The sequence below is a fragment of the Erythrolamprus reginae genome, chromosome 1 (assembly GCF_031021105.1).
Source record: "Erythrolamprus reginae isolate rEryReg1 chromosome 1, rEryReg1.hap1, whole genome shotgun sequence".
Taxonomy (NCBI): domain Eukaryota; kingdom Metazoa; phylum Chordata; class Lepidosauria; order Squamata; family Dipsadidae; genus Erythrolamprus; species Erythrolamprus reginae.
This window is the reverse complement of record NC_091950.1, coordinates 39,736,873-39,762,053: the sequence shown is the minus strand read 5'-3', so window position 1 is coordinate 39,762,053 and position 25,181 is coordinate 39,736,873. Positions and strand designations below refer to the sequence as shown.

Below are 25,181 nucleotides of genomic sequence, written 5' to 3'. Positions count from 1 at the left end.
AGCATCCGGATGGGAAGCCTCGGACGTCTGGATTGGTGGAAGCCCGGCGCCGCCGGAAGCTGCGACGAAAATAAGTGGAGGGGGGAGAATGGAACCTGATTGGCTTGTTGGGTTTCTTTCGTGAAAACGGAAAGGGGAGGGGTCAAACTAGGAAACAGCGGTGACGAACGAAGGAACCGCACTCCTGACGCGCATGCGTTTTTGGCCTTCGGGGGGGGGAGGAGGCGGTTTATTTTCCTTTACCGTCCTCTTCGCCGGCGCCATTTTATGCGCCGCTCAGTCACGTCTTAAACCTGAGGGGAAGGGAGGGGGCCGGGAAAAGAAGGCGAGACTGCTGCCCAGCTCCGCGGCCACGAAGCCTCTTTGAGAGTCGGCACGGCGAGCATCCGTAAAAGGGAGGCCCTGAGGATTTCGCTTTTAAGTGGGAAAACAACCGACTCCCGCGATGGCAGCAGCAAGGGAGGAGGAGGAGACAAAGATTGTGACGACCATTACAGAGGAAACGGGTTCGTAGGCCCCGGACAGTATTACGTGGGGAGGCGGGGTGGAGCACCCCAGGCTGGAAGCGGTGGATGACGTCCGGATTGGCGCAAGCGCCGTTGGGGAATGGGCGGAGTTTGTGTTTTCCCCCTTGGGTGGGAAGTTCTCCCGAGTGCCTTTCGGAGGTTTGACTGGTGGAATCGTGGTCGAAGACGACTCTGCAGAGTCCATCACTGATGGAGGCACTGAAAACCCATTGTAGCAACTGGGAGTTTATTTTCTGGTTTTGGTCGGGTGTCTGTTTTGACAGGCGGTGAGGCCTTTTATAGCACAAGGCCGGAATGTTTAGCGGTTGCGATTAATATTTGATGCCTTTATCCAAGCTTAGGTGATGGAGCCTTGATTCATGGGATGTATTCTAGGTAGTCATTGACTTTTGACTGTGTATTGAGCCCAGGATTAGTCATTAAATTGTTACAATGATAAATTGAAGCACAGGAGGAAGTAACACAGTGGTAATTAAAGACAACCATTCATTTGAATGGGCTTTATTTGGTAAGGGGGGTGGGACACTAAAAGAAACACTAGAAACAGGCAAAAAAAATCCCCCAATGAATAGTCACATGACAGGAATGTGGTGACAAGTCATAAGATTGACCGCCTCACAGAATAATGTGACTGCACTGAGGTCCGATAGTTTACAAGAGCTACCCAGAGGTGCATTACCAGTTGTAAAGCAGAGCCATAAAGCACACATTCTGGTAATTTGAAATGATTGTAAAATGATTTGTGAAGTGAGGACTACAGTGATCCCTCGATTTTCGCGATCTCGTTCTTCGCGAAATGCTATATCGCGATTTTTCCCACTCGATGACGTCACTCTCTTCCTTCCTTTCTCTCTCTCTTTATCTTGCTTCTTCCTCTCTCACACTCTCTTCCTCCCTCTCTCATCTCTTTCTTTCCTTCTCTCTCTTTCTCTATCTCTCCCCCTCTTGCTGGCGGGCGAGCGGGGGCATCAGCGAGGAAGACCCAGGGAAGGTTCCTTCGGCCGCCCAGCAGCTGATCTGCTCGGCAGCGCGGTAGCAGCGAGGAGCCGAATCGGGATTTCCCCTTTGCGTGGGCGGCGGGGAAACCCCGATCTTCATCTGCTCGCTGCTGCTGCGCTACCGAGCAGATCAGCTGCTGGGCGGCTGAAGGAACCTTCCCTGGGTCTTCCCCGCCGCCCACGCAAACTCCACCATCTGCGCATGCGCGGCCATGAAAAAAGGGTGCGCATGCGCAGATGATGTTTTTACTTCCGCAACCCTACATCGCGAAAAATCGATTATCGCGAGGGGTCTTGGAACGGAACCCTCGCGATAATCGAGGGATCACTGTATTTGTAAGTTGGTGCCATTCACTCATTGACACATATGATTGTTTTCTAATCTAAAAATATTGAAAATGTTATAAATTCAAATAAAATCAATGACCAAGAAGCCTCTTCCAAAGTTAGACAGCCATGCTGGATAGAGACCTAGTACACAGAAATCCTGGTCAACTACTCCCACCAGCCCCATAGAACAACACACTTCTGCAGAAATTGAGGACTAACATGTATATAGTAGGGTGCAATAGATTGCCTGTTCCTGTTCTTTATGTCTGTTGCTGCTTCAGAAAATTACAGCTACCAGTTGAAACTACAAAACATGGGCATAAAATGCAGAACTCATCATGCAGCATTTATCTGTGGGTCCAGAATATTTGGGTGGGTTAGCTGTTGTTGCTTAACATCTGCTAATCATACTATTCCTTTCCAAAGTTCAATTGGACAGCAACATCCCATTTATTAGTTATATTAACCTTTTAATTGTTGACAGAACTGCAAGGAACATTCTTTCTGGGTGGGATGTTCCCAATAGGAGGTATCAAAGAATCAGCAAAGGAAGTAGTACCATAATACTGACAAAGGGGCATAGAATGCTGAGGGACAAGCCAGAAGAAAATGCCCTGCCTAAGGAATTCAAATATAAACCTTGATCATGCTTGCATGATACAATAGTCAATTATCAACTATTCTTCCCTGTAGTTCTGTCACTTTCCAAATGTATAAACCCACAGCCACAAAAGGATTATCCTTCCCTGCATAAAACAATAATTTGATTATGGAATACTTCACTATGAAATCCTGAAATTTGACATTTTTTCTTTAAATTCATACCAAATAACAGTATCCACCCAATTTGATGGCAGAGATGTCCTGTTAATGTGCTGGATTAGTGTTTTGTCTTGCTTAGTCTTTCCATACAATTATTTATCTTATATAAAATATTGTGTTGTAAATACATATGCTAATTTGTTGAGAAAACAAGTAGGGCATAATACATCGTTTTACAGCTCTCTTGACACTTAGCATCCAATTTCAGAAGCAAATTCTTAAGTATTGTTAAACTATTTGCTTCAGAAAATTTCAATCAAATACTACAATGATTTGTTTTATGATTGAGATGTCTTGTTGGATGTCTTTCCCTTTTAAGCATGCCAAATATTTTTGGAATCTTGGTAACTGTAACTTGTGATGATTGCATCTACTAAAAATAAATTAGTACTTTAAAATCAGAATAGCAGTAATTCTTGGTTGTATGCTTACAGCCTAGGATATGTATGAAAGTTTTTGATAAATCTTTTACTATAAATACACTTGGTTATTCAGTTCATTTTGTGAAAGTGGCTAATAAAAACTTTGATCTTGTTCCTGCAAGCAATTAGGGCTTTATTCCTACTACCATAGTTCTCAATCGGGAGCAACAGGGCAAAGAAAATGAATAAGTTTAGTCATGGGCCACATGATACTTGCAAGCCGCCCCGAGTCTTCGGAGAGGAGCGGCATACAAATCCAAACAATTAATAAATAAATAAATAAATAAATCCTTGTTACCCAGTCCTGTTCTGCTTATCCTGTCTTCAGCAAATCACTGTTTCCTCATCTAGCTGCATGTTAGGCAGATTATGGGCAGCAAATATTTTACACATACTATATCACCCTAAGTATGGTCCTTTCAGTATGTTTGGATAATAGTAAAGACAAGCAGCCTGGTAAATTTCTAGTAAGTCAAACTCTTTTACAAGAACTGGTGATCTCAAAACCAATAGAAGATCCCAGTGGAAGTCAATGCATGCTCTTGGCTTTCATTTTTTCCTATGTTGTCTTTATATAATGCATTAATGGCATCTCACTACCATTTTAATAGCATTTTTAATACTCAACTTTTTTTTTCTGAGGACCAATCTTGAATTTGTCTGATTGATATTCTGCTCTCAAATTACATGAGTGTAAGTTGCTCATTCACCATTGGGTTCTGATTAGTTTGTAACATTTGTAATATGAAATTGAAGCTTTTTGACATATTTAAGTTTGTAGCCTTACACTTAAATAGAAATATGTCTATGAATCAGATTCAATCTGAAGAGTAAGGTAATATTTTTTGAGGCTTGAAGCAATAAATTCTAAGCTGTTTTATGAGGTCACAAATGAGAAATTTCTGCTAAAATTATGTAAATTTATATGCAGAGAAGAATATTGATTGGCTATTACTGTGCAATTATAAAAGTTATTAAAAAATGCAATATTGGTCCTTTATGAAGATGCTGTTATATTTTTGTTTTGTGTATTTTTCTAAAACCAAATGCAAGCTCTGTGTACAAGTATATAAACTAATTCTATTCTCAAGAGTTCCTTCGATTGCTCTTATACAATTAGTTTTACCAGTTGGGAAAAATATTTTTATAAGTATAAAAGCTGAACATAATCTGTGAACCTAGCTAATAATACACCGTAGGGTACAATGTGTTTTTCTACATAGGGAAGTGTTTTTTTAATCCTAAAGTCTTCCCTGGAAAAGTACCAAATAAGATTTTTTTTTCCCTTCTGAACTTTTTTCAGTTTTAACTGAAAGTTTAATGGAAGAAAATAGTACTATCCATTATCTAAAATTGTAAATAGTGTGTTCCCATCTCTTGTCATAATATGCCAGAATTTATGCCAATTAAAAAGTGATAATTGAAGGCATACCTGATAAAATTGTATTGGGGAAGCTAATTCTATTCTGTAGCTATGAACTGATAAACTTTAAAGAACAGTCAAAGCTTTTATATATTTAACATATTTCTTATACTTTCTCATTTAAATGCTTTGAAAATATTAGTCACATTTATTTAGTAATTAGTACTTCAAGATTTTTTTTTAAATCATCACACAAGTATCCTGTCTAATACCTCTGACTATATTATTCATCACAACATAAAAAGCAGTCAGGCTATACCTTATATATATACATGACATTATACATCAATTGAAATGCTACTTCCATTATATCAATATTGAGAATTGAAAGGACAGGTTCTCAAGAAAGTTGGAGATCTTCCCAGACAGTGATGGGTTACGTAAGGGGGTGGTGTGTGTGTGTAGATGGACTTTTTCATCTCTTGCTTCCAATTTTGCCAACTATCTTGCCAAAACCACTGCTTAGATTGTTATGCAGGCGCTATCTAACCAAATTAGATGTATAGCAAGCTGCCATGTTTCCATGGATTCTGATCAAATATGTTAAATATCTTGTACTCACTGGATTAAACTTGATATCATATACTGTAAACACAATTTGAAATGCTTTGAAACTAGGAGATGTGCATGTGTAGGAATAAAATATTGTCTGTAAAGGAATATTCAAATCTGTCATAAATCATCTCCTCTACTTTTCCTTTAATAAATTCTTGGACAAATTACTCAAAAAGAACTCTAAACAGTAATTGGAAAATGGTTTAGTGCAAGTTGGTCATTAAAATATTGTCTAGCACATACATAATGGCAAATACATAAGCAGGCCTGTAGTACAGATTATAAAATGAATTCAAGTAAAAATGTTACATGTTTTCATCATCTGATTCATCCTCTTCTTTCAAAGATTCCTGTTAAGAAAATAAAATCAGACCTTAATTATCTATCATTATCTATCTTGTTAAAAAAACCAATAAGCAACATAAAAATAAAGATTTAGATTTCCAGATAGTAAAATGCAAATAAGTAACTTTCAAATTACTTATTTGATGTGGATATAATTGGATTAATAAAGTAGGTACAAATTCAGGAGCAGCCTTTCACTTTCTTTTTTGAAGTGTTTTTATACATTGCCTAATAATAGTCAGCATTACAATAGAAATATATTTTCCTATAAAATTGAAATAAGATTTAATAAAAATATCTTCCCAGTGATAGCACTATTTTTTTTATATCTATTCTAGGAGATATCCCTACAATCACCTTTAGGATGTTTCATAAAGTTGCCAGGTGTTGATATTGTTTCAACATAGACACATTCTATTCTCATGTTACTTAAGGTTTATTTAAGGTGGAGAAGTGTTCTAAACTTTTATTATTATTCTAAATTTCTATAGTCTTGGGATCTGAGCAGCATGTATTTACATCTTTTCATTAATAACTGCATAATTAATTTTGATTCCTAAACTATTTGAAAATATCTGGAATTGTAGGAATTTAAAAGCCATTTTCATTTGCTCTGACATTCCCAAAGTTACCTTAGCATATTTCTCTGCTTCTTCTTTAACATCTTTGGGCACAATTTCATGTTTTCCTTTAGTTACTGTGAATTAAAAAAAAAGGAAATTAGAACACAGTGTAAAATTGAAGAATAAAATTCAATTCAACAATATTTTCTTTAAACGTTGTGTCAGTTGAATACCTCAATGATCTATCACAGTGATAGCTAACATTTTTGTCATCTTGTGACAAAAATGCACACACCAATATTACAATGCGCATGCAACCCCCCCATGTGCGCCTCCCCAAGCATGACTTCCATGCTCCCCCACACATGCATGGCAGAGCAGCTGGCTGGTGGGAGGCACGCTTGCATGCATGGCATAGCTGAGTTAGGGCGATGGCTTGTGTGCCCACAGAGAGGGCTCTGCATGCCCCCTGTGGCACATATACCATAGGTTCGCCAAGACTACTTCACATTATTTAAGAAAATATTTTTTTAATGTGATAATTACTTTCTCCAACCCAACTTAGTTCAAGTTCAAAGGCTTTATCTTTTACTTCATCGTGGACTATGTAGATTCTAGAAGAAAAAATATTAAATATAATTACTTCAAGTAGAGTATGTATTAAAAAGTTTCACCCATATTTACGCACAACGCATTCTCAGATTTTAAATACTATAAACCAAGAATAAAAAACTGGACATGATTTCTTTGGCCCATTCCAATTTGATGTCTAAGATCCTTTTATCTCATTTAAACTGTCTAATTTATTTAAAAGCTGTAGGATCTCCTCTTCCCATTGTCAAAGTAAAAAAATATATTCATGCAAGCACTTTCTTTTGGAATCAGATCAAGATAACCGTACAGGTAGCCCTTGAATTACAACTACTCAAAAGTATGATGGACCTACTGGGGCTAGTTATGACTGATTCCAAGTTGTGACAGTCTTCCCACTCAGTCATATGGCTAAACTTTGGTTGCTTGACTACAAGCCACATTTACAGACATTCACTGTGTCCTATGATAATGTGATTGCATTTTATGACAGTTCTGCCAAAATCCAGCTTTACTTCTGGTTTTCAAGAAAAAGCACACCCTTGGTTTGCTTATTGACCATGGCATTCACTTAACAACTGCCTCAAAAATTTGTAAAATCAGGTCTCTCACACAATTGACACTTTTAATAATCATCATGACTTACAACCATGAGGGCAGACTCCATTACATAAGTCAAGGACTACCTGTAATTTTTGTTTCAGCCTAAAAACTGGCATGAGAGTCCCTTTAAAAAAAACTTACATTTTTGCAACTTCTTTAACAGCATCACGGCACGTCATTTCTTTCATCTGTGGATGTATTATTAGCGTTTTACTAATTATTAAACACTATTGAAAAACAGTGGATTTCAAGAGCATGTATATAATTAATGCATAGTGTTTTAATATAAGAGTTATATTAAATAGTGCTCATGAAAGTTATATTCCATCTTGTACTAATTCCATTAAAACAAAAATAAAGGTGATGTGTTACTAAAGCTGCGATTTATTTATTTTTGTTGTTCATCCAACAATTCCTGGGGTAGTATCAACTTCCTGGGTTGACATATTTTAAAAATTTGCATTTTGATAGATCTACATGTAAAATATAATTCTACCATGTCTGGATGGGACTGGAGAACCAAACTGGGAAGCTCCAGAGAAATGTCTGGAAACAAATATTGAGAGGATATAGCTCATCCTATTACAGGTAGCCCCTGGGTTACAACTACAAATAGGACCAGGATTAACATTGTTAAGTGATGCAATCATAAATATGACCACAGATGACCACATTACTTAGCAGCAACAATCCTAAATTGCTGCTTTAACCCCAAGAAACACCTGGGCATAACCTCAAACCAACAGGAGAGAAGAAATGTTAGAAAGTATAACTTCACAGAAAAAGTAGTGGTACTTTTACCAACTTCCACTGGATATAATAGCTTAATCATGTGTAACTTGATTTTATGCATGCTTGGGATAAAAATAGCAAAAAGAAAAGAAAAGAAAAAAACTTTAAAGAGCAGACTTGATGGACCACTAGGTCTTTTTCTGCTGTCAATTTTCTGTTTCAATATTTTTCTACAGCATGGGTATTAAATGGGAAGTGGCATGAATCTATTTTTTTTTTCATTTATTTTAATCTAAAGTAGAATCTGGCTGAACAGAAAATAATTCAGGCTGTAAAATGTATATATGTGCTTCCAACAAACCTACAATGTAATCCTGGTTTCTTTGAATGAATATAAAATAAGGAATAGCAATTTCAATTTAGAAACAGAAGCTTTCACTCTATCTGTAAATGAAAAGTGGCTGGAAATGAATTCAAGCTGCAGAAAGGAAAACCAAAATTTGAGTGACGCAGGAAAAAGTTTGCAAGGCACTAAAGTTTCATATTGTGACTTACCAAAGATAATCCATTGCATACCTTTATATTTACTTGTTCAGTTTATTTGTGCAATGATTAAGGACAACATTTTAGTGAGATTTTTTTCTCTTGTAAGATTAAAATAAGACAAAGGGTGCAAAAAAGGTAGAGTCATTCAATGATTTATATATACATGCTACAAGGATAGCAATACTTTGATGGAGTCTAGTAAAAACTGATAGAGTAGCTATGTCATTGCAAGACAATGATTTAATTGCTTTTATCTTGTCAAAAGGACTGAAGAACTCTGGAAAATAAGAAACACTTCCATATAGATTTCCAGTTAATATCGGACATTTGTACAGAAAAAGAACTGCTTTTAGTATGTAATATACCAAAATATTGTCTTACCTGAAGCTTTTCAATCTCTGTCTTTGCAGCCTGTCTTGCTTTACCAATAGCACATCCCCAGTAACCCTGCAAAAAGCAAAAAAAGGACAACGTTCAAGAAAAATAATCACTGAAACAAACGTCGATTTTAAAATAGCAGACACAATTATTTTATAAATGCAAATCCACATTTATAATTATGTGATTTCTCAAAACACTGTATTTTATATCATCTCCAAATTGATAAATTCTTCTAATAAAAATCTATCAGTTTGTTAATCTTTATTTAGAAACTGTCTTTAACAATATAACAATTCAGAGGTTGATAGTGATGCAACAGTAACAGCACTACTATTGAACACATATATTTGAGGCAAGAGATGGAAAGAGAAATTGAATCCGCAGATTTTTTTGCTTCTTTTTCCGGCTATAAATGAACTTCTAGTACACTGAGCAAAAAAACCACAAATATTGTCATTTCTGCCTGTTTATTATAAAGTAAAAGCAGTAATTACGAATTAATCAACTTATATTCGGAATTAAGGTTCCTATTGACCGATGGGTTTAAATCTTTATCTGAATAGATGACTTTGCACTTTTGCTATAGAGTAATAGAGCACCTATTTGAGCAAACCTTAGTTTTACCATGAACGCTGTTGGAGTAACAGCTATCAGCATTCAATTACCAACTTTTGATTTTTTATTAACTTCTCAAAAATTTGTTTACTGTTAAACAGATTTAGCTATTCAAACTCGCCTCTATTAATACGCTTTTCTGCTATGTTCTAATTACTTCCATTTTCACTAAGTTCATAGATAATATTCTTGGTTTTCATTTAAACAAGTCTATTTCAAAAACGTACATATGAAACGCCCGATGGGTCTACCATGTAGAGCTGAGCACCTTCATCATCATCATAGGAACCTAACATAAAGCTGGAAAATCAAGATTTCTTATTAGAAACTATTAAGGAGAAATATAACACAATCTTCAATACATTATAGAAAAGCAAAGTCTGCATCATTCATAGTTGTTTCTTTGAAGGACTAAACTATAGCCTGGGGTTAAGCACAAGAGTATCTCTTGGCATTGAATAAAAATTGTAGTTCCTAAGATTAGATATTTAAGAGTAAGGTATTCATAGCGATAAATCAATCACTTATATTATCCTTCCAAATTAAAAAGAGAATTTAGCCACAATCCTGAATTGGATAGAGGAGGAATAATACAAGGACCATATATAAAATTTAGTATAGTACTACTTTAGACAATAAACGACAGTGCAAAAAACAAACCAAAAATATGTTATTTACAGTGCGTTCCCAGCTTTGAAAATTCTCTCAATGTTGTAATAATCAAGTATAAGATCTACACAATGTCTTTATTCTTTCTATCAGCATTCAAGGGGCTAAGAAGAAATGCTATGATTTATTACTTGCTTTGAAATTCTAATGCCAGGGTATACTGAATAATAATATAAGAAACAGTGATACCTGCAGCCAAAAGGTCTCACAGCACTATATAGTGTATATGCATGTACATACATAGCCACTCTATCTGCAAGATGCTATAGGGAGAAAAGAAAATAATTTTAGAGCACTGAAAGTAGTATTTGCATTTAAAATAAACTGAAGTAAATTCATTTATATCTCAGAAAGAAAAGTAGTGAGCCCCAAGGTCACCCACTCAGCCCTGTGCTCTCTGTGTCATGTAGATGGGTAGGTTAAGGTTTTATTTTCCCTTATTCAGCAGTATCTAGAATAACAAACTGTAATTTAATTAGCTATAATTAATTTCAAAACAAGATAACTTCAAGCTATGGATTATAAATCTGGCTATAGAGTCAGATGCTATCCTGGTTTGATAATTCATAATAAAGTATGGGGAAAATGTTTCTAAAATAATTTCAACAATTTAATATGGTTTAAGTGTTTCTTAGCTGTGAAAAAAGTAGCTCTAATAAAACTATAACCTACTTTTAATGGAATATTATAACCGTAGTTGGATCTAAAGTTAGAAGCTTCTTCTCTTGCTATATCAGCCAAAGATCGGGCATCAGCGAGGAGTCCTGCTACTGCCTGAAATATAGAAGCACATTTCACAACGTAAGCAGACAGGAATTTGAAACTTAACATGCCAATCTCTACACTTCATTCTGACAGTACTGTATCCTTTATATCAGGAATGTGATTGCCAGGCACATGTTTTGAGAAGTGGATAAACCAGAACTTCTGCCCCTACAAGATGAAGTCTCAATTGCTTCCTAGTTATAAGTTGAAAGTTACATGCTGATTACCCAACATTTAATTACAGAGTTGCTTCTATTAAAACTTGAGTTAAGTCTCATGAATCAAGCTTGATATTTTTATGCTTATGTGGATATATTTATGTTGTTTAGTTGACATTAGTAAAAAAGTAGTTTACAGAATTAAAAAAATTTTAATGTCCAAATCTACCAGGGCTGTAGGTTACGTCTCTCATGAGGTTTCTAACCCAACTCTGCCAGGTTTTTTAATATCAGCCAAGATCAGTTAGGTGCTGGCACTTAGCCATAAGCAAAATAATAAATACCAACTCACCATTCCCACATGTCGATCAACATTAAACAAACGTTTATTGGATCCTTCCTCATACAGTTTGGACAGAACTAATTTTTCTACTCCAAAGACAACACCATCTTTACATCGTATTCCAATTGCTGTACTGAAGAGAAAATAAAGCATAATAATTGGTCAAATATATTTGCATTTAGTTTGGTATTATTTGTATTACTACATAGATTAGATGCTAGGCTACATTGCCAAAATGGCCTGTTCAAACTCTAATTCTGTGATGTCTGGAGTTACTTGAGTAACCTAATTTATTTATTTATTAGATTTGTATGCCGCCCCTCTCCGTAGACTCGGGGCGGCTCACAACATATAATAAAACAATTCACAACAAATCTAATAAATTTTAAAAAATTTTAAAAACTATTATTAAACCAGACATACACACAGACATACCTTACATAAATTGTATAGGCCCGGGGGACGGGGGAATGCCTCAAATCCCCCATGCCTGATGGCAGAGGTGAGTTTTAAGGAGTTTACAGAAGGCAAAGAGGGTAGGGGCAGTTCTAATCTCCGGGGAGAGCTAGTTCCAGAGAGTCAGGGCCGCCACAGAGAAGGCTCTTCCCCTGGGACCCGCCAGACAACATTGTTTAGTCGACGGGACCCGGAGAAGGCCAACTCTGTGGGACCTAATCGGTCGCTGGGATTTGTGCGGCAGAAGGCGGTCCCGGAAATATTCTGGTCCGATGCCATGAAGGGATTTATAGGTCATAACCAACACTTTGAATTGTGACCGGAAATTGATCAGCAACCAATGCAGACTGCGGAGTGTTGGTGTAACATGGGCATACCTAGGGAAGCCCATGATTGCTCTCGCAGCTGCATTCTGCACGATCTGAAGTTTCCAAACACTTTTCAAAGGTAGCTCCATGTAGAGAGCATTACAGTAGTCGAATCTCGAGGTGATGAGGGCATGAGTGACTGTGAGCAGTGAGTCCCGGTCCAAATAGGGCAGCAACTGGTGCACAGGCGAACCTGGGCAAACGTCCCCCTCGCCACAGCTGAGAGATGGTTCTCTAATATGAGCTGTGGATCGAGGAGGACGCCCAAGTTGCAGACCCTCTCTGAGGGGATCAATAATTCCCCCCCTCAGGGTTATGGACGGACAGATGGAATTGTCCTTGGGAGGCAGAACCCACAGCCACTCTGTCTTATCCGGGTTGAGTTTGAGTCTGTTGACACCCATCCAGACCGCAACAGCCTCCAGGCACCGGCACATCACTTCCACTGCTTTGTTGACTGGACATGGGGTGGAGATGTACAGCTGGGGGTCATCTGCGTACTGATGATACCTCACCCCATGCCCTTGGATGATCTCACCCAACGGTTTCATGTAGATATTGAATAGCATGGGGGAAAAGGACCGACCCGAGGAACCCCACAAGGGAGAAACCTCGAAGTCGACCTCTGATCCCCCACTAACACCGACTGGGACCGACCGGAGAGGTAGGAGGAGAACCACTGAAGAACAGTGCATCCCACTGTTAATTAAAAAAAACACCTTAAAGGAATTTATTTTTAAAAGCCAAAGCTAAAATATTGAGTTGATTTAATAACTTTAAGCAAAACAGTCTCAATTAAAAAGTAAATTACTGAATAAAACATTTTAGTTTTAAAATATGCACAGCTACAAGTTAGATAATAAGCAACGCTTCTCAGCAATTCTAGAAAAATCAAATTTTAAATTATTGTCACAAGTATAGCATGGGATAAATCCTATAAAGAGGCACTGTATAAAAAGCAGACATATTAAAAAATCAATTTTATAAGCAATACAGTATCTTAAAAAATATAGGTGAAACTCTTGAGCACCCATATGTTTTCCATTCCAGTTTGAAAAACTGTGATAGTAAAACCAATATCGTACCAATAGAAGACCTACAACAACTGTTGATGTTCTATCACAATACCATTTTATTTTAATTTTAATATTGCTCACTTCTCATAGTCACTTGAGATGAGTAGTCATGCAACCTGAATAAAAAACTGACTGCACTCAGGTAGCCCTTGCCACAGGCCTATTCCAGACTGCAGCAAAAGCCCTAGTAAAGTGTTTGACAGTTCCCTGGGGAAAACCCCAAGTTCCTCCTGGACTCCAGCAGGATCCATCAGTCATCTCAAGAAGCCGGACTCAATAGGCCCCCTTTCTCTATTAGGCCCTAACTAGCTGCTAATGGTCTTCCTAGCTCTTAACTTGCAGGCTCTTTCATTGTTTCTCTGTGCAAAGAATGTTTTCCAAGCCCTAAGTCTTTGCAGGTTCCCCCCCCCCCTTGGTCTAACTTGTTCCAAATGTTTCTTTCCAGCCCTAACCAAGTGCTAATGATGTTCCCAGCTCTTGCCCACTTGCAAGCTCTTTCGTTGTTACTCTCTGTGAAGAATGTTTTTCAAACCCTGTCTTTGTAGGTTTTTTTTCACTGGTTTACTTGCTCCGAATGTTTCTTTCCAGCCTTAACTAGGTACTAACAATGTTCCCAGCTCTTATTGGCTTGCAAGCTCTTTCATTGTTACTCTCTGCGAAAAATGTTTTCCAAGCCCTATGTTTCTTTCCAGCTGCTAATGATGTTCTCAGCTCTTACTGGCTTGCAAGCTCTTTCATTGTTACTTTCTCCAAATAGAGGTTTTTTTAAAGCCCTAACCAGGGGATAAAATAATGTGCTCAAGCTGACCAGACTAAGGGCGCTAGCCAGATGAATACCTGGTAAGCAGATTCTTTTCTCTATTTTCCTCTCCAAAAATTAAGGTGTGCCTTATATACTCCGGTGTGTCTTATACTCCGAAAAATACGGTACATTACTGCAGAATATAAAAATTCAAATCTTACCTGCTGTTTTCAACAGCTTTCATAGCATATTCTACTTGAAATACTCTGCCATCTGGAGAAAATGTGGAGGCTGACAGATCATACTGTAAGAAAACAAATTAGATTTCTTTTTAAAAATTAAAAATAATAGAATTGTATTCATTAGCCTTTCATTGCATCTTTTGATACCTGAATATCCTCCAGAATCGCCTCATATAGGAGAAATGGGTGGAATAAATAAATAAATAAATAAAATACAATATTTAATGGCTTCCCACTATTAAAACAAGTAGGTTCCAAAATGCAAAGGAATTCTGTAGTTATTAAACAAATATAAACACATAAGACAATATTCTTTATTAGCCCATATGAGAATAAAAATACAACTCTAAACATATTTTCTTTTAAAAAAATCAGTCATAAGTAACTTTCTTTCAGTACTTTGAAAAAGCATTCAACTTTGAATAGTCACTAAATGAATGTCTGTAAGTTAAGATCTACCTGTAGAGGTTTCTATGCCAACATCAAAAATATTCTAAAACAGTATTCCCCAGAAGACATCACCGGCAGCCAAGCGGAAACAGACATCAGCAGCAGCTTTGGTTTGGGGTGAGAAATGATGCAAGTGATTCTTTGGTTCAATTTTTCCATGAAAATCAATTTTGAATCATGAATATCTGATTCAAACAACATAAGCATTACTTATACATTTGGACCTCATCAAATAAACAGTCTTATAATCAAATAGACTGTGTCCTATGCAGTTTATTTTATTTATTTATTTATTTATTTATTCTATTTTTATGCCGCCCTTCTCCTCAGACTCAGGGCAGCTCACAACATGTTAGCAATAGCATTGTTTAACAGAGCCAGCCTATTGCCCCCACAATCCGGGTTTTTATCCACCTCGCAAGGATGGAAGGCTGAGTCAACCTTGAGCCGGTGATAAGATTTGAACCGCTGACGTACAGATCTACAGTCAGCTTCAGTGGCCTGCAGTACAGCACTCTACCTATTATTGGCAGCTAGCATCAAAGTCACATGCAACATCAAAAGAAGTTTGACATCACCAAAATCCCTTCGATTGAGAGGAAAAATAAGTTTGAACTGCTGGACATTGTTGAGAAGATGCCTGCCAACTTTAGCAAGAAATTCAATCAACCATAATTGAAGTAACTGTTGAACACACCATACAAGAAGCCAGAGAAAAGGTACAAGTGGCTTTCAGATAAAACTATGGGAATAGCCAAGTGAATAAAAGCTGCAAATAGGAAGAAAGAAGTAGGTCAAATGCGGTTTTCAAAAGAGCATTAAGGAAAGACAACAAATTCTACTGGGACCAACTTTGCAAACAGTTAGAAGAAAAATGCATGGTGGGTCATCAGGAATGTACTTATCCAAGTCAAAAAGTATTTTACTCCTTGTAAAAGCAACATCAAAATCAAAAAAGGGAAAGAATGGGTGACCAATAAGGTGGCAAGTATATACAAACAGCTGCATGCCAGCAACAGAGAGCCTCAGCCTCCCAAGGATGAAGCCAGGGAAGAAGAAACAGAACTACGCAAACTTCAGGAAGAAGTTGTGTGAACTATGAACCAAGTATCAAATAAGGCCCCAGGTGTTGATACCATCCTGGCAGAATTGCTACAATCTGTACCACCCACAACTATTACTGTCCTAGGTCAGAAAATTTGGAAAACAAATATGTAGCCGCAGGATTCAATATGATTCTATTGACAAAAAAAGGGCAACTTTAAGGATTGTTCCAAGTACCAACATTAGCAAGACAGGTCATGTTATAGGGAAGAAGAGTAAGCTGCTTTGTCTCTGGGCCACATGGTTCCAACCTGGAAATAAGTTCCATTTTTGGATGCAATGAATTGTGCCTGTTCCAAAAATGGTACCAAGTTTCAGACTGGAGCCATATGGCCTAGAGACAAAGCAGCCTACTATTCTTCCCTCCTACAAGCTCCAGAGAGCTTCTAAAAGAAAGTGTACAATCAATAACTTAGAGTTGGAAGGAGAGTGTGGGAATCAGGATCAAGCCATGCAGGGAACCTAAGGGACAGCCAGTGGAGCATGGAATGCCTTGGGGTGGGAGAGGCCTTGGGAAAGCTGTGGCAGGAAGCAACTCTGAGGTAACCTGTGCTCTGCTTAACAATCATATGGAAGGGATGGGAGTTGTTGCATAAAACCATAGTGGTCATCTCATTTAACATAATTTGTTATTTATATTAATCATCTTTCACTTTTTACTATGTAGTAAAAACAAGTTGCTTGATTCTTGGGAAGATTTACACTATCTTGCTTACTGAATCTTAATTGTTGTTGATTAATAAACAGTATTTTTATTCGCTCCATCTCACTTAACATAATTTGCTATTTATATTAATCATCTTTCACTTTTTACTATGTAGTAAAAACAAGTTGCTTGATTCTTGGGAAGATTTACACTATCTTACTGAATCTTAATTGTTGTTGATTAATAAACAGCATTTTTATCCACTCTTCTACATAAAAACAGATTATTTTAAACATCAGTTTACAACTGGATCTGTCCATCATGCTAAATTCTGGTTTTAATTATTTGTGAATTACAATTTACTGTGCCATAAAGCATGGTTTACAAATAATCATACAGTACCTTGGTTCAAACAACACACTAAGCAAAAATAAATGTGCCCGTGTATTTTATGTTCTTCCAATCAGGAAGAATGAAAATATTAGCTATGCTGAAACTACATTTGCTTGTAAAGATTTACATATGACTGACTGACATAAATGAATAGCAACCTCTGCTGGTAAGCTAAGCACAGCAACAAATTGCTTTGCAGATCTTTATGCTTAACATCATTTCACATAGTATGGAAATCCAGATTAATATCAGGTGTTAAGAGTATTACTAGATTCATATTAATTTCCATAAAATCATATTATATTGTATTTTGAGGCAGATAAGTCCAAATTTGCCCAAGTTCCCATAGTTTGTAAGGAAGTATGAAGCACTTATTTTCAAATAATGATTTGCAAAGGCTGTTTTGGAGACTGTTCCTGTACTGTACAGGTAGGCCTCAACTTACAACTAGCCATTTTGCAATATAAAAAAAATACCTCTATCATAAAACAGGTGTTTCACATCCCATAAAGCACCCCTAGTCATTGTTAAATAGTGTGCCACCTCTTTGGCCACATAAATGCATGTCAGGAACAGATTTTTCTGACCCATTGCAGGGTTTTGTGGTGACGACTACAATTTGCAATATTTTTTGTGGATTTCCAACAAAAGCAATGCCCAATAATGGGTTCATTTAACAAGTGTGGCATTCCACTTAATGGTTGTTGTGTAGAACACCACAAAAAGTTCTGGTCATATGTGTGCCTCAGCAAAATTGTTTAATGGAGATAGCAACTGACCCATCACATTGCGTTTTCAATCAACATCATTCTTGATCCCCAAACTTCCCAGCCAGTATGACTATTGAAAATTTGGATGAGAAAGTATATAGAGAATACAGGTTGAGGAAAATCATTGTGCCTGTGTTTACACATTTTACACCATTATTAAATGCATCATAATTTATACAATTAAATGAATTATATGGCTCCATCAGCAAAATGGGCTAAATGAGCTAAAGTTCTTAGACTGAATTCCTCCAAGATGAGGTTGGTTTTTGTTAATAAAAATAAGAAACTTTGGCCCTAGTAGTCATTGTGAATGGGATGGAACTCTACCTGAAAGAGTTTGGTTCACAATCTGAAGATCCTCTTAGACTTGTGCCTATTGCTTAAGTAGCAGATGAAAAGACTTCTGTCCAGCTTTGGCTGTTTTGTCTATTATGAGCTACCTGGATTGAGAAGAATTGATAATAGTAACTCACTACAGTAGCCCTTGAGTTATGATCAATCACTAATAGAAAATGAGACTAAAGTCTTTAGGAAAAACTATGTCCATATTTTTCACTCTGAAAGATGAGAAGCAAATCAGTAAAAAAAGGACAGTCACTCATGAACTGGATCAGGGGTCTCCAACCTTGACAACTTTAAAACCTGTGGACTTTGCTGGCTGAGGAATTCTGGAAGTTGAAGTTCACCAGTCTTCATGCTGCCAATAGGAGACCCCTATTCTAGTCCTACTTTATCTATCTATCTATCTATCCATCCATCCATCCATCCATCCATCCATCTATAAAATTTATATGCCGTCCAACTCCCTAAGGACTGAGTGGCTTACAGCAAAAAATACATTTAAGAACAATTTAAAATAATTTTAAGAACCCATTAAAACTATGCATATCTCCTATGGACTGATCTATATGATACATCATTTGATCAGCAGCCCCAGGCCTGCTGGAAAAGGCAGGTCTTTATAGCTTTCCGGAAGGCTAGTAGGGTGGGGGCAATACAGATCTCTGGGGGTAGTTCCAGAGAGCCTGGGCAGCCATAGAGAAGTCTCTCCCATGTGGCCCCACCTGCTGATACTGTTTAACTGAGGGGACCCAAAGAAGGCCAACTCTGTGAGCCCTTATCCGTCGCCGGAAGCTATGTGGTAGAAGGCAGTCCCGAAGATAGTCTGGGCTATCTTTAGGCACAAAGGCAGCTGGATGGCTTTGGGCCAGTCACTCTCTCAGCCCTAAGAAGCAGACAATGGCAATTTCAAAAATGTTGTGAAGGAAATTAAGAGGCCTAGTCCAGGCATTTGCCAGGAACAGTGACTTGAAAGCACAATAAATAAATTAAAATTAAAATCTTAGCTTTAGCTAACCACAAAATTTCATGACAGTCGCTGGTGAATTGGATCAAGGATCTCCAACCTTGACAACCTTTAAGACTTGTGGACTTCAACTCCCAGTATTCTCCAGCCAGCATAGCTGGCTGGAGAATTCTGGGAGTTGAAGTCCACAAGTCTTCAAGTTGCCAAGGTTGGACACTCCTAATCTGGATACTTTCCCCCACACCTAGTAACTAGATGATTGGAACTTTCGCTTTCAAGATTCTCAGCCCACACCGGCCGTTAGTAGCAACTTGGCCAGGAAGCGCTCAAATGAAAGACGACCGTCAATAGGCAAGGCAGGTTCCCCCAGCCCCGGTTCGATGGCCCTGTCAATGGAAACATAATGGATGCCAAGATCTGGAAGCATTTTAGGACGCTCTGGAAAGTTCCCAGAGGCCCACTCTATTCCCGGAAGACGCGCGTCCGACTCGCCTTCCGCTTTCGATTTTCATGTGACTCAGCACCACCGCCACAAGTACCCCAATTCTCCAGCGAACTGATGGTGACGTAATAGAAAGCGCGTGGTTCCTCGCAGACCCCGTATGTGCAGAGCAGTTCGTCTCCTCGCCCCCCGCCCCACAGCCCCTCCCACCTTCGGAACCCCCCCCCAACTTCGCCAGTGCGAGGGGTCAGCGCCTCCTCCCCCGCCCCTTCTTTCTACGGCTCACTTACCCCGGTGCCGATGGAGCTCATGGCGGAGGAAGCCTCAAAGCAAACCACCCTCTCAGCTCCGACCCGGACTTTTCCTCTTTCCTTTCTTTTTTTTTCCGCCCCTTCAGACGGTCACCCACTCGCGCGCCTCAGTCGCTCTTCAACAACGCGCACGTCCATTGGACGCCGCCTTACAAGCGCCTTGATTAATGATTTCTTCCGGTAGGCTACGGACCCGAGGAGGTGGAGTCAACCGCACAAAAGTATCGGGGGCGCGCTCAAAAAGGATCGTCGAGTCACTGCGGACGTTTTCAAATGGGGGCGCGCTTCATTGAAAAAAATAGAGTGATATCCAGTACAGAAAACTGGCACTGCAGCGCCCGGCTAGCTCAGTCGGTAGAGCATGGGACTCTTAATCCCAGGGTCGTGGGTTCGAGCCCCACGTTGGGCGGTTGCTTTTTCCTTCATTTTCCATGACAAAAAATAGAATAGAAACCATTTGAGAGCGTTTCACCAAAGTAGCCTTCGTATCACTAAAGTTAAAATAAATTTTACTAGTTCATTAAGTTTTCCGAGTAGATGTGGATAACAGTGGGCTTGAAACCTGTTTCTACAGTAGTTATTATTATTAGCCATGAGGAAATACAGGTGTAAAAAGCTGACAAAGGGACGTGAGGGAAAGAGAACTTCCAAATGTAATTCGTTTAAATATATAAAAGCAAAACAAAAAACCAAACCAACCCATAGCGGTTATGCTAGGGAAAAATAATATGCAGCTATTTCCTTTTATTTTCTCTGGTTTTATTTTCTGTGTTATTTAATTTTATCATTTTAGTATTATTAAAGATTAAATAATGTTATTGAATATTTTCAAATAAAATTATTTAATATAATTATTAAAAATATTAAAAATTATTAAATAATATTATTTGCATATTTTATTTTTGGTTGTGAGCCGCCTTACGTCCCCCAGGGAGTTGGGTGGCATACAAATTAGATCAGCGGTCCCCAAACTATGGCCCACGGGCCGCATGCGGGCCGCTGAGGCCATTTATCCGGCCCACGGGTCTTTTCCAAGGCTGCACTGGAAAAGCGGGAAGAAGGCTCCCCTCGATTTCATCTCACCCAAGGTAAAGGAAGGCCTGCCGAAAGCCAAGCCGGGCACAACACACACATACACGCAAACATCTGCCGCCGCCTCTTTGAGTTGCCAGTTCCCATTTTTTGAAAGGGGATTGAATAGGAGTCCAGGGTCGGAGGGTGGAGGCTTGTCAGGCGAGTTTTCCACGGGTAGAGAAGAGGGAGGGTGAAAGAGGGAAAAGAGAGAGAAAGAGAAGTGGAGAGAAAGAAAAGGGAAAAAGAGTAAGGGAAAGAGAAGTGGAGAGGAAGGAGGGAGGGAGGGAGGGAATGAAGGGGGAGAAAGAGGGAGGGAGGGAGGAAGAGAGATAGCAAGAGAGATTGAGAGAGAGAAAGAAAGCAAGAGAGAGAGAGAAAAGCAGAGAGAAAGAAAGAGAGAGAGAAATAGAGTGAGTGAAAGAGAAAGAAATAAGGTATGTGCAGTGTGCGTAGGAATTTGTTCATAATTTTTTTTATAGTCCGGCCCTCCAAAAGTCCGAGGGACAGTGAACTGGCCCCCTGTGTAAAAAGTTTTGGGACCCCTGAATTGGATGGATGGATAGATAGACAGACAGACAGATAGACAGATTTACTATCAAGATAAAGGAAATAATTTTTATTCTTCATAAAAATTAGCCCGACATTTGCTTTCCTCAAAATAACTACAATATTTTGCTCAACACCAAATAAATAAATAAATTTACTATCAAGATAAAAGGAGCAAACTTTTTTTATTCTTCATAAAAATTAGCCCAACATTTACTCTCCCAAAATACCTACAGTATTTTGCTTAACACCTACACACACACACATACCAGAATTCCTAAGTATATTTTCCTACAAAAGGAGCTGGGTTTTAAAGAAAATTCTGTTGTTAGTTGGGGCATCTGTACATTACAGCAGGTATCACCAGTCTTTGCTACTTCTCTTAAACATCTTGGGGAGAAGTTTTATATAAATTCTTATTCTTATTATGGGAGTCCAATTCTCCCTTCATACAGCATCTAAAGACTAGGTAGCACATGGCATTAAGCCATAATATGGTTTGCTTGATTTTGGCTACTATATTGTGTGTCATTAATGTTCATTCACCGTATTTTGCATACATGTAGGCTTTGAATTACAAACAGGTGGGTTCCTCCCGGTTTGGGCCAGTTCTAAAAATACGGTAATAACGTCCCTGAGCCTCTCTCGGCAACGCCATAGCCGTTGTCATCTTGTTTTTTGCTTCTGCCCATGCGCAGAAACTTTAAGTACTGCGCATGTGCATGTGGCACACAACATATGTGCGCCTGGACAGCACATCCCTGAGCAAACCGGCAGCAGGAGAAACCAGAGCTCACCCCTGATTGCGACGATTTATTTAATGACCATTCAAAGTTACAACTGCACTGAAAAAATTCACTGATGACAGGTCCTTGCGCTTACAACCATTTGAAACTCGGCAACAGCATGTATTTATGAGAGTTGTAATATACCAGGTTTACGAGATCACCAACCTTTCCAGGCAATTTCTGTCAAGCAAAGTCATTAGGGGAAGCCAGATTCATTTAACAACCACATGATTCGCTTAATGACTGCTATTATTCGCTTAACCATGGCAAAGAAGTTGTAAAACCAGGCATGACTCACTTAACCTCATTTTGAGATGGAGAATCGAATGAGAAACACACAGTCAAATTATTATTTTTTATTTATTTATTTATTAAATTTGTATGCTGCCCCTCTCCATAGACTCGGGGCGGCTCACAGCAGTGATAGAAACAATGTACAATACAAATCTAATAATACGAAGTTAAAAATCCATAATTTAAAAAACATTTCAAATTCCTATGTGAACTTAATTCTACTTGCCTAAACAGGTTGGATTCTGGATGGAACGAGACTGACTAAATTCTCACAGCGTGTTCAGGTTTTATGTATGCAAGACTGATAATATATTCTCTCCTCATTTGGTGTCCCATGATTGCAGACAGCAAGCAGATCAGATCAGCAGGGGTAGGAGGTCTCTCTATCTGTGGAAAATACAGCTCCCAGCACAACCTAACTAACCAAAGGGTTAGTAAGCTACGTGCACCCTTTCAAAGGAAATACAGAGAGAAAAAACTGCCTGGAGCATCATCAGTTACCAGAAATTCCTCTCTGCTATGGAGTAGAGCAGGATGGCAATCTGTATTCACTCAGCGATGCTCAGATGAATTCCCATCCAGGGATTGACTCCCTGGTCACAGATGAGTAGTTTTGGGAACATTATCACAGGATCTAGCAAAAGTCTTGGTCCTGCAGGTTAGTTTGTGGGTGGTCTGTATTTGACCACGCAGCTTGGAGCCAAGGCAGCTGAAGAGCCCCAAGCAGCTTGTCTAATTGGATTGTTGATGGCAAACCTGCTCAATCCCACGCATGATATTAAAAAATTGGCTTGTTCAATATAGCCAAGTGGGCAGGCTGTAAATGGAAACCAAATGCTTTATGCTGTGCAGTAATGCGTAGAAAAGGGGGTGGGAACATATATAGAGGGAGAACAGGATCAGAGCTTGTCCTGCACCCAGTCGGCTTTCAATGGCTAGGCTGAGGTGGCTGATCAATACCAGAGGTCTTCAAACTTGGCAACTTTAAGACTTATGGACTCCAACTCCCAGAATTATTGTTGTCTGTTTGATAGGAATGCAGTTATCCAGTCATGCATGGATCCCGAGATGCTGTAGGATTTCAGTTTTAAAAGTAGTTTGTCATGAACCACTGACTCGAAGGCTTTGCAGAAGTCTATGTAAATTGCATCTATTGATTTGCCCTGGTTGAGATGTGTAGTTCATATATTTTTGCAGTGAAGGAGTTGCAGGTTACAAGATTTTTTTTAAACCAAATTGTTTGTTATAGAGTAGGTTGTTAGTTTCTAGTTGGAGGGTAGTTGATTGGTTTGTGATTGATTCCATGACTTTGCATGTGACACAGCATAGAGAGATTGGTCTGTAGTTTTCAACTAGACAGGGATCTCCTTCTTTGAAGATGGGGATGACTGTGGCTAGAGACAATAGCTTCGGAAGCAAACTGGTCTTGAATGATATTTAAAAATTATGCTTAGTGGTTCAGCTATGGCTTTTTTAGGAAGTACAGTGATACCTTGTCATACAAACTTAATTGGTTCCGGGACGAGGTTCTTAAGGTGAAACGTTTGTAAGACGAAACAATGTTTCCCATAGGAATCAATGGAAAAGCGATTAATGCATGCAAGCCCAAAATTCACCCCTTTTGCCAGCTGAAGCACCTGTTTTTGCGCTGCTGGGATTCCCCTGAGGCTCTCCTCCATGGGAAACCCCACCTCCGGACCTCTGTGTTTTTGCAATGCTACAGTTTCACTGAGGCTCCCCTTGCTGGGAAACCCCACCTCCAAAATTCCGTTGCCAGCGAAGCGCCCGTTTTTGCGCTGCTGGGATTCTCCTGCTGGGATTCCCCTGCAGCATCACAAAAACATGGAAGTCGAGAGGTGGGGTTTCCCATGGAGGGGAGCCTCAGGGGAATCCCAGCAGCGCAAAAACGGGTGCTTCACTGGCAATGGAAGTCCGGAGGCGGGGCATCCCAGCGGCGGCGGTGGGTTTGTAAGGTGAAAATAGTTTGTAAAAAGAGGCAAAAAAAATCTTAAACCCCGGGTTTGTGTCTCGAAAAGTTTGTATGATGAGGCGTTTGTAAGATGAGATATCACTGTATACACAGAGACCGTCAGGTTTTAGGTCACATAGTCCTTTTTCAACATTGTCTTCTGTGAAGTCTATTTGTGTTAAGTCATTGTGAGTGTTTGAAGTACAAATAGGGAATTTTGGGGATGAGCCATTGCTGTTTACAAAGACTGAGCCAAATATATATGATATTGAGTATATAATATAATATGTTATGCCAGATATAAAAATATTGCTGTTTTGTTTAATTCCATTTTCAATTCTCTTCATTATGATTCCTAACAGGAAAACTTTAAAATTGTTCTATTGCATAAACAGCTGAGACTTTCAATAAGCAATTCCCTGGTCTATTGCTGGAACTTCAGGATATCTATACAGTGTTACCTCTACTTAAGAACGCCTCTACTTAAAAACTTTTCTAGATAAGAACTGGGTGCTCAAGATTTTTTTGCCTCTTCTTATGAACCATTTTCTACCCAAGAACCCGAGCCCGGAAAAATTTCCCAGGAAATTTGAGAGCAGCACAAAGGCCTGGCCAGTTTACTGCCATTCCCCCTTTAACCCCGGCCATCTCGGGCTTTTCTGGGCTGCAAGAGGAGTCTTTCAGTGGCGCTTAAGGAGGCTTTGGCAGTCCAGAGCGAACAAAGCATTTTTCTTTCTCGGGGTGCTTGGAGAGGGAATAAACCTCTGCCAGCGTCCAGAGAAAAAAAAAACACTCCCTTCGCTCTGGGAAGCCCAG

The 25,181-nt window shown here is 38.9% G+C and overlaps 1 protein-coding gene and 1 non-coding gene across 3 annotated transcripts; one reads left to right on the top strand and one right to left on the bottom strand.

Annotated features, from left to right (window-relative positions):
• Positions 1–5,201: 5,201 nt before the first annotated feature.
• On the bottom strand, positions 5,202–19,883 carry PSMA3 (proteasome 20S subunit alpha 3). 2 transcript variants are annotated; one of them, XM_070750138.1, is made up of 12 exons: positions 19,674–19,803; positions 17,963–18,075; positions 14,252–14,334; positions 11,398–11,521; positions 10,795–10,896; positions 10,312–10,385; positions 9,681–9,753; positions 8,839–8,904; positions 7,321–7,367; positions 6,532–6,599; positions 6,055–6,119; positions 5,202–5,427 (listed from the first exon to the last, which is right to left on the bottom strand). In XM_070750138.1, the coding sequence occupies exons 3-12, from the start codon at positions 14,272–14,274 to the stop codon at positions 5,383–5,385; spliced, it is 687 nt and encodes a 228-aa protein (XP_070606239.1). In that variant the 5' UTR covers positions 14,275–14,334; positions 17,963–18,075; positions 19,674–19,803; the 3' UTR covers positions 5,202–5,382. The 2 variants fall into 2 exon arrangements, with proteins under 2 accessions (XP_070606239.1, XP_070606229.1); XM_070750128.1 differs by lacking the exon at positions 17,963–18,075 and having other exon boundaries at positions 19,674–19,883.
• Positions 19,884–20,030: 147 nt separating this feature from the next.
• TRNAK-CUU (transfer RNA lysine (anticodon CUU)) lies at positions 20,031–20,103 on the top strand. The gene has a single exon. It is a non-coding gene; the product is annotated as a tRNA-Lys (tRNA).
• The last annotated feature ends 5,078 nt before the right edge of the window (positions 20,104–25,181 follow it).